At 38.1% G+C, this 16,592-nt stretch overlaps 1 protein-coding gene across 3 annotated transcripts in view; it reads right to left on the bottom strand.

Moving 5' to 3' along the window:
* Positions 1–1,733: 1,733 nt before the first annotated feature.
* SMC4 (structural maintenance of chromosomes 4) overlaps positions 1,734–16,592 on the bottom strand; it is a 41,907-nt gene continuing 27,048 nt past the window's right edge. For all 3 annotated transcript variants that reach the window (XM_076341442.1, XM_076341441.1, XM_076341443.1), the window contains 12 exons: positions 15,959–16,120; positions 15,175–15,400; positions 15,002–15,081; positions 12,900–13,052; positions 12,633–12,759; positions 10,985–11,174; positions 9,896–10,040; positions 7,996–8,169; positions 6,475–6,657; positions 5,426–5,658; positions 4,537–4,720; positions 1,734–2,313 (listed from right to left, as the gene is read on the bottom strand). In XM_076341442.1, the coding sequence (XP_076197557.1) occupies positions 2,125–2,313; positions 4,537–4,720; positions 5,426–5,658; positions 6,475–6,657; positions 7,996–8,169; positions 9,896–10,040; positions 10,985–11,174; positions 12,633–12,759; positions 12,900–13,052; positions 15,002–15,081; positions 15,175–15,400; positions 15,959–16,120 (2,046 nt within the window). In that variant the 3' untranslated portion in view covers positions 1,734–2,124. The remainder of the gene's footprint in view (positions 2,314–4,536; positions 4,721–5,425; positions 5,659–6,474; positions 6,658–7,995; positions 8,170–9,895; positions 10,041–10,984; positions 11,175–12,632; positions 12,760–12,899; positions 13,053–15,001; positions 15,082–15,174; positions 15,401–15,958; positions 16,121–16,592) is intronic.

Below are 16,592 nucleotides of genomic sequence, written 5' to 3' on the forward strand. Positions count from 1 at the left end.
CATGTAACGGAGATGGAAACTTTTTCAAGAAAATGAAATCTTTTTACTGCATTTCAGTTGAGGTGTGAGAGGGCTTTGTACCCTGCCAAACCTATAGTGGGGTTTTTCTCATCTTTTGAACTAGCCTCTTTTGAAACCTCATTCTGGAAGTATAATTCTCACTGCATGCATTTTTTTAGATTTTTAATTTTTTTTTTTTTTTAGACAGGAAGTCTGGTTGAAAAAGATGGGGTTGAGAGCCAGTGGGGGAAGAGATTGACATTTCCAGGTTATATCTTAGATTCCCAATGTTTTATTGCCAGGTATCCAGGCAGCCCACTGGGAACGGTGCAGGGTGCTGAGATACTGAGGTGGCCCCTGACAGTGTAATCACAGTATCGCTCTTCCAGGAATGTCTCCTGCAGATGAAAATCATGCTCTGTTCCCCCACTCACCTTCCCCAGCTTGTTAGTGCAAGCTCAGGAGTTACTGTGCTTATGTGCCACCTGCCCTGCTGCAGCTTTCCTTACCGCTTCATGGGTTGGGTCATCATTATTCCTCTGCTGCTCTTTAAAAGGGCTGCTCTCTTGTACTCTACCTTTTTGTTCTTAGCTTCAGGATAAATGTATGGGCAAGATCAGCTGTACTGCAAGATTTTCTAGCTTCATCTCAAGATGGGAAAACCAAAAGTCTGCACAGCACTCATGGCTGGAGTGGGGCTGTGGCAGAGAAGTGTTTTGCATTTTGGTTTTTTTCATCTAGTATGCTTGTGACTGCTGCTATGCTGTGGTTTCTGAAAACTGCCCCAACGTAGCACTGAGATGTCTTCCTGACAGTAATTTAGGCAGCGCGCATACACATCACTTTTTATTCCATGTACATTAATATTCACTTGTTAATATTTGATACAATCTTAATGTTTAACATGACATTGAAAGCATAGCTCTATACCTTACAGCAAATTGTTACAGTGCCCCCCACGTTGGTTTTCCAGATCAGCTCCATGGTGATGATTGTGCCCTTTGGGATAGTGTTTGTCTCCATCACGCAGTATTTATGTGTAACTTACCACCTCAGGACTACAGCAACAAAAGCAGGATAAACTCACTCAGGTTTTGTAAAGTGTGCATGGTATGAAAATAGTCCTTGTTTGTGTTTCCAACTCGTGCTCACAGCACAGCACGAGCTGGCAGTCTAGGGCTGTTCTTAGCCAGCTTTTCTGCCACTGGGCCTCCTTACCGAGCAACAGCACAGCAATGTTTTTTTTCTAGGAAGCATACCACCAACAGACAGAGGCACTTCTAGTTCAGGCATCAGTACTAGTGCAGGTGTGCCAGATACTTTTGGAGTAAAACACACGATTTCAGTTCTTAAAGTACAAAAAAGGTCAGATTCAAAGCAAGACCCATACACTGAAGTATCGGCGAGACACTGATGGAAATGGAGAACTGTCTAGCAGCCAGGTGAGCAACGGGGGCAGGGTACAGATGTACATAACCTTGCCCCTTCCATGGGAGTAATTCAGACCCTTGCAAAATGATGGTAGAAGTCAGCAGATGGCAATTACTGTGTTAATAAGCCCTGAGTGTACAACATGGCCACAGTCTGAGAGAGAGGGAGGAGGTGTCGCTCCAGGAGGGGAGAAGAGAGTGACTGAAAAGCAGCTTTCTAAACAAAATCAATTCATTACAAAGCAGCTACAAATGTCTGATTCCCACACCATGCTGCATTTTACATACCACATCCTTATAATATACATGTAAATTATTTTGTATGAAGACTTTACTTTCCAGAACTCATAAAATAAAATGTTACAGGACACACTGATGACATTTAAAAGCAATTTGCTTACTTTAATAGATACTGTAAAACCCAGACATTTAAAACTAAGTGCAGAACCCAAGCACTGACATCAAGCCTACCCAGGGAATATTAAAATGCAGCTAGATACACAATTAGAGAAATAGCATTTTTTTCTTTTACACAATTCATATAGACTGTATAATAAAAAAACCAGAATTTATTGAGGCTGGTTTTATTAACAAGCTCAAATAAATGCAAAACTAAAAAAAAAAAATCTCAAATAATACAAAAAGTTTTAGACAAAAGTAAACAGCAGCAATGAGAATGGAAGTTTATTCCACTCTATTTTTGAGCTATACTACACCCAAGAGTGCCGAGCTCAGCCAGTCCTTTAGATGCAATAACTTTGGGGTTTGTGGCCACACTTTTCGTGGTATTGTGAGTCTTATAAATTCCAATTAATCTGTCTGCTATCTCAAACATGTTGTTTCGCAGGGAGATGATGATGAATTGTGCATTTTTCGTTTGCTCCTGAAACAGAAGTTATTTATATTAGCCCACAGTATTTCAAAAAAAGCTCTGTTCTTGTATGATCTCTATACGCAAGTTTTAGGAACTAAGGAATACAACCCTATATGTAGTTCTGTCATTCAACAAATCCACAGGTGCCGAGGCCTCAGAGCTCCTGCTGTCCATAATCAGTACGAGCACAACATGCTCCCAGCTTGGCTATCAGCATGAAGCACTGAAATTTACTTACACATGAGTTTCCTCTTTTTATCTTTTACTTGACTTATTCAAGTGAATTCAATTAAACACACTTAATTTCTTTCCAGAATTGCAATTCACCACAGTTTTAACGTGAATTCCACAAGACTGACCGAACCTGGGTAGTACTGAGTTACCTGAATTGTTACAGCAAGGGTTGCTTTAAGAATAAAAAGGAAAACAAACCTATTTCCATGCACTGAGAATGGGGAAAGCAACCCCTTTGCTAATGAGGACAAGCCTTGACAAACACTAGTTCTGTGACCCTAAGGCAGAACAACAATAGATAACAAAATAGCTAAACTTGGTGGTGCTTTAAAAACAAAACAAACTTTATCCTTAAGAACCCAGCAGTATCAGTGTGGGGCCTCCCACGGGGCTCCTGAGAGCACTGAGCAGGAGCAGCAAAGCAACTGTACAACTCTGGCTCCATTCTTGCTGTGGCAAGCTGGGACCCGATAGCTTGCTGGTCAGGCCACAAGAAGGGAGGAAAGTGCAGTAGGAGAGAGCAGAGCAGCATCTTAACTAGGCAAAAAGAAAAAGTAGAGCTTCTCTGCGGCAGGGGGCACAGCGTGGCAACACCAAGGTGTAGCTGCTGCCGCATCGGAGAAATCCAGTAAGGACTGAATGCAAACTGCATAGGATTACCAGGTTGGGTAAAATCCAGCCCATAGCATACAGCATGGCACGGGGGGGGGTCCTGATCCCTGATCAGAGATCTCATAATATCCAACAATGATGCGCTGACGTGGATGGAGCTGGTTATGCAGGTAGGCCATTGCGCTGCAACAGGACCATCCAACCCACTCAGCAGTTAGGGGTGTGTCCCTGCAGACTGCAAGGCTGGGCAGACCGAGGGCTGGCCACCTACCTGTTTTAACAAAGCAGCTATAATCACTTTGTGGGAAGGTACAGCACACACACGTGCGCTTTATGTTGCGTGTATGTACTATATGCTATGATAGTGTGTACTATCCTTTTCTCCTAGGATAGTACTAATTCAGAAGTTGTATACAAAATATGGAGCTATAGCTATATACTAAGCTATAATTTGCATTTAAGAGCTAAACTATACTAAGTTTCAAATTTAGTTGTTAGTCTACACTGCAGTTGAAATTAAAATCTTTGCTCTACCACATCACATCTGGGTGATGGACCCTCCTTTGTGAAAAATACAGGGATTGTGGAAGCAGAGTTTAAAACTACAGTTGCAGACAGGTATCTTCAAAGCGTTTCCCTAATTTTAAGTAGCTAATCATAATCTTTGGCACTTCTAGGGTGTTCCCAAAACTGGTGGTTATGCTTTGGATAATTCTGAAAACTAAGTTTAAATTAACAATCAGAACTGTAGCAATGTAAATGTTTGCTTGACTTAAATATGGTGACAACAGAATTTTTAAAGGCATGAAAGAAAACAACCACTAATAAAGACACAGATCAAAGAAGCCTGTGGGAAACCGCTCATGCTAATGAAATGGAAGTATAAAGCCAGGGAACCTCAGCTGCACCCGAGAATGAAGTCATGAGCTTGGATACACGAACACATTACTAAGAGCTACGTAAATTATTGTGTCTCAGCTGACTAGAGCTGATTATTTTGGGGAAAGTATCTATATTTTAAAGAGAAAGCAGTAGCAGCAAGGATACATGGAAATGTGGCACCTTTGGCAAACTCCAGCACTCTTCAGACAGCTTTTGAAACAATACAATCAGGATTTGGAGAGAGCCAACTTGTAGATCCTCTATTAGTTGCCTCATTTCAGGAAAGCATCAAACTTAGCAGCTTAGAAAAAATATGCAGAAAGCAACATTCTAAGCACCTTTCTGGAAATCTGCTTAGTACATGGTTTCCACCTAATTATTTGAAAACACTCTTATTCCAGATTTTTAAATCTGGCCGTAACTGTGTTACCACTTTGTCTTTTCTGGCAGAGGAGAAAATATCTTAGAAAAATTACACTACAGTAGTTACCATTAAATACTTACATATATGTAATACGCTACAATAGATACATTCTTGAAGTCAAGCGCTGCATCAATCTCATCCATAAAATAAAGTGGCGTTGGCTTGTAATGATGAAGAGCAAAAACTAGAGCCAGGGAACTAAGAGTCTTCTCTCCTCCTGATAAGTTAAATATCTTCTTCCAACTTTTCTTTGGAGGCCGAACACTGAAAGAAATGAGTTTGTAACTTATTTCTGTTCACGATGAAAATAAATACGTCGTGGTGAAAAGCGAGTCACAAGACAGGAGGGAATTCTTGGAAGACAGACACAAAGAAGCTCGACTAAAACCATGGATGAGCTGCTTGATACTTAGTCCTCTGCAGCTGAGAGGTAGCGAACTGGATTATTTCTATTCACCAAGGAGTAACTCCCTGGATGCACGCACAGCTACATGGTCAGCTGACGTTTGCCTGAACTCAAACTATTGTAACACTCAGCTATTCTCTGTAGGAACTATAACACTTAAGAACTGCTATTTAATTTTCTTTCAAAAATGCTATTCTACTCTTAAGTAATGAATATACTCTTAGGACCATTTATGACAGAACAATCTCCAGTCACCAATGTGACTGACATGATTCCCTAGGCAGAATGAAATGATTTGGGAATGAAGAAACCCTGAGAATTTACTTCAGCAAACTCAAAGCTTTCTAACTGCTGTTAGTTACTTTTTTCTCCAGGAGAAATGAATCTCTTTGTTACTCAATGCTAAAAAGTTGTGGCTTCTGTCAGTATCTTGCCAGTACTTGCCAAGAGGGAGGACTGTCTTGGTTAGCAGATGATCAATGAAAATTTACTTAAAAAGCAGGTTGGAAAAAGGAATAGAACAACTAAGAATTAGAGCAATAATACAAAGTATTTTGACAAACCTAAACATGATTCCCTCAGAGAAGGGGTCCAGACTGTCCACAAGTTCTAATTCAGCATCCCCTCCCAAAGTAAGCATCTGGTAATTTTCCTTCAGTTTATTTGTTATTACATTAAATCCTGCCATAAATTCATTTAGCCTTTGTTTCCTAAGATCTTCAAAAGCTTGTCTGAAGTTGTCTCTCTCATTGGTAATGTCATCCAATTCAGCCACACGTTTCAGGTATAGCTCTTCCTGCAGAAAAAAAAAAAGTACAGTTAAAGAAGCTGTCTCCTTAATTTAGATTTTAAACCATTTTTCCTACTATTTGAAAATTCATTTTTCCCAGAACACGTAACAGCCTTGGAACAAAAAAACAAAACCAAACTCTCTTTTTTCTCATCTCTATGCTGCTGATGGAAAACCTATGTTAAAATAAAAAAAATATTTAATCTGTTGAATAGTGCATTACTGAAGCGAGTATTGTGAGGAGAAAAAAATCCTGGTATTGTTGTGTATCCGTCTAGACTGTCAAGACTAGTCGACTCTAAATAAACAAACTTTCACAGGAGAAAGTTGTCTTCACCTGACATCGATGGTATCAAATCTAAAAGGTGTATGAAAGCTCCTAGATACAACTTTCACACTTGGCTAAGTACGAGCTATTCAGGATGCTAGTAATAGCACAGCCTGCGGAGGAGAAAGGGGAAATTCAAGGGTTCCATTTCAGTTTCCAAAAGAAAGGAACTGAAGAAGAGGACCACCTTTTCCTGGTATGCCCATAGAGGAGATACTTTCTTTTGTCACCTAGATAAAAAGTGCATTTTTGCATGCACTTCAAGTGCAGGATCCATTTGAGCAGCCACCTGAAGAAAAATGCACAATTGGAAGGTTACCTCCGTACTTCAGAAGCGATGCCATGAATTCTGTACAGGTTCAAGTAGTGGAAAACAATAAAGCTGTATCCACAATGCTTACCTTAGATGAGGGGTGTGCCGTACTATTGCAGTAACAGGCAATGCAATATCAAAGAGATGAATCCTACTACTACACAATAGTAATTCAGCTTACCTTCTTCTTATATTCTGCAATAGCACTAAGGTTGGGTTTCATTTCATGACACTGGGCTTCCAGGAGAGCTATCTGATTAGTGATAACATCTGGATCCTTGATAGCCTCAAGCTCTTCTTGATTTAGTACTGGAAGTTCTTCAGGTGGCTTGTCTTCTATGGGGTGCAGTGATAATTTTGATATCTAAAATTCAAAACCAGTTACTAAAAGTCTTTAAAGATCACATTAGTTATCACATTAACATGTTTCTAAAATAAACATTTTCTGTATTAGTACATACAGAAGCTTCCAATCTCAAAACATTCAAAGATTCTTCACATAACTCCCTTTAAAAATAAGATGTGAAAAAGACAAATATACTTTTATCCTATTATTCTGTTCCTGAACATTATATACATAATTCTTACACTGGAGATTTCTCTGTAATAGGAGCAGTAGCAGACAACGAGTACATCACCTCTACTGATGCCATAGAACTTTAATAACTATACACTTAATACTCTGTGGGCCAGAGTACTACCATGGGCCAGAAAAAGTCAGGATTCCCTGCAGAACTGGTTCCAGAATAATTAAAAGCCCTTCCCAGAAGCTGATCAGAGACACTTTTGAAATTAACACACCGAATGTCAGACAATGCTTAGAACTAGCTTGTTCAACAGAACTAGAGCAGTTAAAATGGACGTGACAGCAAGAAATAAGGTCTGTGTGAAGCTATCTACGTGTTCGCCTGAGTGAAGGCTGCCAGCAGTCCTGCTCAAATACAACTCAGCCTGAGAAGCTAGTGTTGTAGCACCTAGCTAGCAATTCCTTGTTCCCACTGGTTTTAAATTTACTCGATGAGCTGGTTCAAGCAGCAGTCTCTGAGGAGCAGAGTTTCTTCCTGGCCCCACAGAATCCCTATTGGCCCGACTATCTATAACTGGGGAAAGGCAATTTGATGTACCAAATGGACTACAAGTTTTAGGTGAAACGCTTTCAAGGAAAAGGTCTTGCCATTTTTATAAAGAACAGCTTAGTGGACACAGCACTGAACACTGTTACATGTCACTTGTGTTTTAGTTATCAATGTTTTAAGTCCTCTTTGCTTCTCAGCTATGAGGGTGCTTAGCCTTTTAAAACATTTTTTAATATGTAACAGAGAGGATACTCAAGCACAAAACGTCTCTTGGTTGCCATTTATGGCCTATGTATTTTTCCCTCATTGCTCTTAATTACTCATAGATAGCGTTATGTCAGTTATAGCTATCTTACCATTCTTTCATAAATTAAAAAAACAACCTTAAAAAGCTAGAAGCTAAACCATTTAATTCATAACTCATCCATACCCTTGTATGTAAACCAGAAAGTAAGAGACTGAAAGGTCATATTTTTTTTAGAGTTGATTGTTATACCATAAACACCAATAAACTGTGAGCTGAATAGGAATTTTCTCCCAAATTATCTGTTTTCTAACTACCTGTTAACATATTAATCTGTTGAGATCTTATAGTTCAAGTTTTAGGAACTACACAATTTCCCTACCTCTTTTTGCCAGTATTTAATCTTTGACTGGTGTGCAGAAATATGACTATCAATTTGTTCAATTTTCAGCTTAATATTAAGAGCTTCCTTTTGAAGTGCATGTTCATCATCTTGAATAGTTTTAATCTCCTGGAGTAAGCTGCGATGTTCCTCCTGAACTGCTGGCAACGCTTCCTAAACAGAAATGACCAAAAAAAGTGCATCAGTTGCCTACAAAAGTGTTACCACTTTCTTGGGTTATAGATTTGTTTTCACTTTATTATTCACAGAGCTTACTCTCCACAATCTTAAGTACTGATGTAAGCAAGTACATATTCTTGTATTAGATTAACCAGGTCCCTGAATTCTGGAATGACTGAAATATGCTTGCTGTGGTTTAACCCCAGCTGGCGACTGAGCACCACACAGCCGCTCGCTCACTCCACGCCCCTGGTGGGACGGGGGAGAGAATCGGAAGAGTCAAAGTGAGAAACCTCGTGGGTTGAGATAAAGACAGTTTAATAATTGAAATAAAGTAAAAAAGTAATAACAACAATAATAATAATAAAAAAGAATACACAAAGCAAGTGATGCACAATGCAATTGCTCACCACCTGCTGACTGATGCCCAGCCAGTCCCTGAGCAGCAGCCCCCCCGGCCAGCTTTCCCCAGTTTATGTACTGAGCATGACGTCACATGGTATGGAATGTCCCTTTGGCCAGTTTGGGTCAGCTGTCCTGGCTGGGCCCCCTCCCAGCTTCTTGTGCACCTCCAGCCTTCTCAGTCCATAGAGCATGGGAAGCTGAAAAGCCCTTGACTTAGTATAAACACTGCTTAGCAACAACTAAAACATCAGCATTATTCTCATGCTAAATCCAAAACACAGCACTGTACCAGCTACTAGGGAGAAAATTAACTCCATCCCAGCTGAAACCAGGACAATGCTGAAGTTTATATTTTCATTCCAGATCTGGATTAAATGAGTCCTGCACTCAGGTGTTTTTAGCTAAAAGGCAGTTTTAGAGAAAGACAGTCTCAAAGAAACAGCTTTATTTGGAAGAATTTCAGACACCCTCGTTGTTTTCACTCTCTCTGGTACATAAATCTAGACGGGAAAATAAAGTCCCACATAACTGGAAAAAATATATTTTTAAGCAAGTTTTAAAGCTAATAATTTCTTTGGGGAAACTTGGTTTAAGTTTTTTCTTATCTTCAGAAAATTGGGTCAAGATATATTTCTGGGCAAGTATTCATAAAAAAAAGAAACCACACCAAAACCACAACACATCATTCCCATTCCCTGACCATCACGGCATGCCACTCTGCAGCTGTACAGCAACATTTGCATAAGAATAGAATAGGATATAACTAGGATATAGTAAAGATGTAACTCATCATCCTGATTTTACCTGAAGACCGGACTGCTTACTAGGACTGTTTTAGCTTAGTATTTTTCCCCCCAGCATCTGTATTTAAAGGTCAACTTTGATTAATAATTAAACAAAATTACTTATTTTGTGTGAATGCACACAATATATTGCAGGATACAGAAAAGAACATTCTTTGCCATTTTAACCCCGTGTGAATTTTTGGAGGATGAGTAGTAAAGCAACTTAGAAAAAAAAGATACTTTAGATGAGCATTGTCAAGTCTGAGGCTTAAATGGCAAGGTGGAGGGCTGTGTGTGTGTTTTGAGGTTTTTTTGGGGTTTTTTGTTTTTTTTTGTTTGTTTGTTTTGTTTTTTTAAAGAAATGAAGGTACTATCAGCTAATGCAACCCCTTGCTAGGCATGCCTGGAATGTCTAAGGACGAAGGCTAACAGACATCAGCCATTAGGACAACTCTGGCACAACAACTATTATCTAAAATTTATTTCACAGACCTCTATGAAGAAATACACTAAATTAACATGACACTTACTTCAGCTTGCCTGCAGTTATTTATAACCTCAGTAGCTTTGTCTTCTAGCGTAGTCAGCTCTTCTGTCAAGTCTTTAATTTCTTTCTCATTATCTTCAATTTCCTTCTCCGTGCGAAGAACGGACTCCTCAGATTTTTTCAGGTTTCTGCATGGGTACCGAGATGTTTGTATACCTCACAAGTGCAAATATGACATAAGATAATCTTGAAACACAATCTTACTGATAAAGATTGTTCAATAGCTATTGACAACCAAATAGGAAGTGCTTATTTATGTATGAACTCTCACACTCCTGAGATATCCAAGTAAAACAAAGTTGTCTTCCTTAAACATACAGCAGACAGGCCTCATTAAATGACTTAATTTGTTCTTTCAGAGACTTGACATTTGTTCTGAGTATTCATTATGCATTGTTAAGCTAGCATAAAAAAAATATATCACATTTTATTTCCTGACATGCCTCATAATAAAATTAGTCCCTTCAGATTTGAACTGCTCCACTGCATGGCAATTAAGTGCTATTTTGAATCTTTACCCTGAAATATTGCATTTTAGTGATAGGCAAATATTAGCAGAAAAATTATAAACATGATTTTAAACCGCTGATTAGAAACCAAAAAATTTTATCTCCCTTTACCTTCTCCACAAAAGCAACATATAGTATTAGACATGCAACTGAAAATTAAGATTTTAAGATCAAGGGATTTTTAGCTATGGAGACTACTTAAAACAAGCAAGTGTCCTGCAGGCACCAATGCCAACAGATACAGCTATTTGAAGGCTGACGTGACTCTCCTTGGTCAGGTTTCACTAAGCTTTCTAGGTCTCTGATCCTTTCCCTGTAAAGCACACTAACAAAGATTACGGTTCTTAATTAAGAACCAGTCTCAGTTTGAGGTAAATCAGTTTAGAGAAAAAGGATATGACCTTCTCCCTCCAGTTTTCCTTTAGCCATAAAGAGGTGAAAACCATCTCCCCTAGCCTGACAAATCCCCCGTGGAAAGGTCCAACTGTAATCAAACACAAATTGCAGCAATATACAATTACAGCCTAAAGCTCTACTGTTGAGCGCACCGATGTCTACTATACCTGTCCGCAGTCTTGACTGCCACTTGGGCTTTAGTAATAGTTGAAGTACATTCATCTATTTCTTTGTTGATCTTATCAAGTTTGTCTTGCTGTGCTTTAAGTTTATGATTATTGATCTCAATTATGAGGTTATGTAATCGTTTAACTTCATTTTCTATTTTACCAGCTTTCTCAGCAATACAATCATAATCTGTCAATAAACAAAATCAAGTTAAGGTCATTACGCTGACCCTAGGAACACTGGACTGCTGCAATGCATCGATTTAAGTGATAAAGCGCTCTGCTGTATTACTATATTGAGCAGTATTCTTTATACTGTGAAAAATGATGTTGTGGTTTTTTTTTTTTTACTGTGGCAAAAAAAAATACCACCCACATCTTTCTGACACTATTATACTACCAAAGCTTTTTTGGTGTAAACCACCAAAAACTTTAATTAGATTACTTAATATATAGAGAGTGCTTAAATACATGAGATAGCTTGGAATAGTTTCTTATGTACTCATTCTTTGCATTTATTTAATGGGAAGATGCTCGAAGGGCTTAAATTATAAGAACTGGCTGCTAACTGTTGCTCGGTAGCTGGTATCACTGTGTAGTTACTACACATCCTGACTAGTAAGATAGCCTACTCTACCTTCAAGGTAGGTAAGTTTCCTTATTTAGCTTATACTTAAAACTCAACAAAACCATCTTAGTAAGTTGTACAGCTTTCAAAAATGAAACAATGTAGCACCTTAGTGTTCTAAGGGCACAACAAACAAAACCCCACACTAAATTTGCTACAGATTTATAATTTCCTTTTGGTGACAGAAGGGGTAAAGCAGAGACTTGAAAGGTGGAAGGCAGTCATATCTCCAGAAGAGAACAGAGGTTTGTATCTCTCCATTATTTGGTAGAAATGTTAGAGAAGATATTTATAACATCAAACCTTAGTGCAATTGAGGAAATAAAGCATTCATACTCTTGATGCTATACTGTTCAAAAAGAGGCATAGAGGGAATCCATATAGTACGTATTCTCTTTCCTAAGATGCTACGAAAGCAGAATTGTGGGGGAAGGGAATTGTGTTTTACCACGCTGGTATTATTCCCTGGGCAAGAAATACAAAGAAGCAGTCAAGGTTTACTTTACTAAGCTACCAATTACTTCAGGGAAACTGTTATTCAAGTTCTCAGAGTAAACATCTTTCACAAAAAGAACGGGGGTACAGTGTGCCCACAACAGAATACAGGGTATTCGTTTTAGAGTAATGTAATAGTTCAGTGAGAGCATGGCAAAAGCCTTTACTTGCCTTTAATATCATTACCCTCCACATTAACAATTCTTACCCCTAATTAAACTAAGTTTCCCTATGAATCTGTAATACAGCCATAGAAATCTAACCAAATAAACAAAAAAAATACTAAAATTAATGTTTACTTTAGCTTGACTGAAATACGAACTTGAACAATTGCAAAAAAAGGGTTTTCACTCTCTAATCTCTAGAAGCACCTTCTATCCCTGCCTTAGAAGAAAAGGGGTTCCAAACCAAGATATGGTACTGCACTGGTTATCTGAAAGAACAAAGCCGTAACCATTCATTCCTGTATTAGTAAAAGAACATGACTACAATTTTTATCTATAATCCCCTCTCCACAAAATGTACCTTTTTTGTAACTACTAAGGATTTTTTCCAATTCCTTCTGTTTGTTTTTGTCCGGAGCGGCAGCAATTACATTTGCTTCAAGTTCCTTAACTTGGGTTTTTAGATGAATTTCTTGTTCAGATAAACTCTACAGAAAACACAACTGTGTTAGAATCTCGTACTTTAAAAAGATCCTTGATACTAACAAGGACTGTTAAGCTGAGGCTGAGAAGTTATCCCCCCGCACATTCATGGAGAAGCCAGATAATAAATAATAAACTTGTTCACCTGGATACTTGCTGTATACTTTTCTAAAGTATTTCTCATTTCCCGAACATCTTGGCGCAGTTTTCTTATGGCTTCTTCAAGTTGTAATTTCTCCTCTTCATACTGTACTGCTCTTTTAGAATCCTTCTGCAGTTGAGATTCCATTTTATTGACCTACACAAAAATGAGATATGATCATTTGCCTAGCATCACCACTACAAAACAAAGCAAGATCTCATTCACGTGCTCGACAGTCTATGATCTCTTAAAACACAAGAACAAAGTGGAGTAAAAACTTGAAAGTTTGCTGTAGCAGGACAGAATATGGAGGCTGACTGCTGAGAAGATCAGTTACAATAGTGAAAAACAAGAGGAGCAAGCATAAGAAAGTCAGCTGAAGAATCCCTGTCAAAATAGCTCATAATGGAGAATTGTTTTAAGGAAATAAAACCTAGATTAAGCTTGAAAGGCTTAAGTCAGAGTAGCGAAGGCAGAAACCAAAAAACACACAAGCAGAAACTAGAAGCAATTTTTACTATAGTTAAGATTTGATGCTAGTTGGTTTCTGTGGTAATCTGGTGTTAGGAAGACAAGCTTTTGCACATAGTAACTGGCCAAGTGACCAAGTCTTGCAATTCACCTTCAAGAACAGAAGGAACGAGGATGTATTTCAGACCTCAGCCCATTTTCTGTTTTTACATATAGAGAACTGTCTAACAGGTGCGGATCTGAACATACTCATTCTACCTGGAGTTGTCCACTATGCTAGACAGGTACAGAGCCAACACTCTTGAAAATGAGTTATAGCAACTGATCGTTACCAAGTGCCACAGTATCTCTCATGGGCCAAACAGAAAACAGTACATAAGCCTGTCTCTTGGAGAGAACAAGCAATGAATAAATCTAAGTGTGAAGACAAGAAATAGCAGAGTCCCTTATCAGTAAAATCTAAATATGAGGTGCCTTATATATTTATTGACCCTTTACAAGGCTAGGGCAATAACACTTTGTCCATGAGGTTAGTTTGTTAGTTCTCTACAAGTACAGCATTATCTGAATAGGCTTGACAGAAAAAAAGAGTTGCATGTCAAACTCTCCAGGGTTTGCAGAATTTTATCTTTTCTTGGCCAATGCAATCCTATTTTCCAAGCTGAGTGAGGGTGAAAATACAAAAGATAAGTGAAAGAAGAATAGATATATATTTTAACCTCTAAGTGATAAAACCAAAAAGTGCAGAAACATCAGCTATTACAGCAAAGGTGGTGACATGGTTATCTCCTCCACCAGAGAAATCAGACAGAGAGAACCTTAAAGTCGAGTCTGATTTTGAACTTCTTCAATTTGAAAGTACTTTCACCTAAAAAATACTAACTACTGTTTCTGTGTCCTTAGTGGTAAGCAAATTTTCAACCCTTGTGTTGGCTTGTAGCTCTCATTCCTAAAGAGCAAAAGTTTGTTCTCCTGTAGGGAGAGGACTGATGTCAGGAGCCATGGTTTACTTGACAGTTACACCGTCTTCTTGAAGAGGTATTACCACTTTGATGTTTGATCTCAGTTAAGTTGATCAGCAGATACTAGGCAAAAAGGACACAGGCTACAATTTCATGCACACTAAATAAAACTACAAACTAAAACCTAAAAGAATTCAGAAGAAAAACCAAGCTATATCTTGATATTCCAAAACACTCCTGAAATACAAATTTGATGGAAAGCTCTGCTTCAGATTCTCTGACAAATCTTACAAGGACATAAAGTGAAGGACTAAACCTGTCTTTTCTTGCTGCTGAGAGGTTTGTGTGTACTGCTCTGCAGCTCAATGGTTCCTTATGATCAGTATCTTCCATGTTCTCATCCCTACCTTCAATCTGTTTCCAAGCTATCAGTAGCACTATAAGACTAAAAATTAAGTAACAGGCATACGATAGCTGGGCTGTGAACAAATGCACTTAAGAGCAATATAACCTATGCTAGCCTTGTGAACTTTAAATCATTGTTAATGTATCTTGCATCACAGATTGTTAACTACTCATGCTGATTTAAAAGGACATAGCACTTGTGTATGAACTGCCAAAACATAAGGAACTTTGACGAAATTCCACTTTTAATTAAGATTACGTACTAACCTCTTCTTCTGAAACATCCGTTACGACTGAGGAACCCATTCTGCCCTTCATTATTTTACCCCCACCACCAGTCATTGTTCCTAAAGTAAAAGAGATGAAGTTAGCAAGCTAATCGTGCTTAGATATCATCTACAGAGTACTTAAAATATATTTGTAAGTTTGCACTTAAATACCTGACTGTTCAATGATTTGTCCTTGCAGTGTTACCACCCTCCATCTTTTATCTTTTTGGAATGCTACTCTGGTAGCTTCTTCCAAGTTATTAGCTACTAGGGTATCACGTAATGCGAAGTAAAAAGCCAGGCGAACCTTCTCGTCTTCTACTTTCACCAGATCAAACAACCGAGGAGTATTTTCAGGAGTTGGGGTTTTTTGAATTTTTTTTTCCCATACAGCCATCTACATCAAAAAAGTAAATAAATGAATGAGAGATTCCTTAGGATAAACTATGAGGTCATTTCCTTATTCTAAGGTATGTTAGGGCTTTAAAGCAAATGCAATCGTACTGCAATTAACAGTAAAGCTTCCTTCCTTGGGGATCTCTACTTACTTCCAGTATAATTAAAAACTCACTGATAACTCATTGTTCTCTTTCATAGTTTGCAGTTACTAGATTACTTGGATTAGTAAGTTTGTTAATTTGTTAAAAAAATCTAAATATAAAAATATAAAAGACACACCAAACATTTGTTGTACACATACAGGTATCTAAAAAGCCTTGTAATTGTCTGTAAGTAAACATTATCATTTGCTAGTACATATTCTAAGGTACCAACAGCCTATTAAAACATCTTACATTTTAGCTTTACCTGTACGAATACATATACAGCGTAATATATTAATATATATGATGCATATTTATACACATGCATATTAATACATTATACATATACAGTATTAATACTGTGCACATTAGGGTAAATCAACAATTTGTTTTGCCTAAGTGCTAGTACCTACTTTGTCCAGGGCTATAAATGTGGCAACTCCAATTCCGCTTGCCTTTAAGAAATTCACACATTCCTGTGCAGTATCAATTGTATCAACAACAATGTTGTCTAAGGCACCACAAGAAGATGAAATAGCAACATCATACTTTTCATTGATAGCTCCCAAGTCTCCCTAATAATTGAGAGGGGGAGGCAGAAGTACACTGGTTAGCTTGGATCCATGTTTTGTCTTGGTATTAAGAAATAAATAAAGAAACTTTACACAAAGTGAAATGAGATGAAAACAAAATTATAGAACAATTTTCTGTGAAAGAACTTAAACCTTAATTATTTTACAAATTCGAATACCACACCTGTCTTCTCCTGCACGCTGCTATTTATGTACTTCTAATGTACTTGTTTCCACAGTAGAAATTCATATACTTAGAGCTTCAAAAGCAGTGCTTCTGGTAGAGCAATGTGGTAGCACCGATCTATTTTCTGTAGACAAACGTTACATTTTATACACCAGCATTTTAGCAAGGCAGTCTGGCCTAACAAAGTAATTTAATGTGTTCTGTGTACGGTTCTACCATTGGTCAGCTGGGTAGGACCTAGGAAGTCATATGCTTCTGCATGCTGCCCTGTACTGATCTGAAAAACGG

The sequence above is a fragment of the Aptenodytes patagonicus genome, chromosome 6, assembly GCF_965638725.1.
Source record: "Aptenodytes patagonicus chromosome 6, bAptPat1.pri.cur, whole genome shotgun sequence".
Lineage (NCBI taxonomy): Eukaryota > Metazoa > Chordata > Aves > Sphenisciformes > Spheniscidae > Aptenodytes > Aptenodytes patagonicus.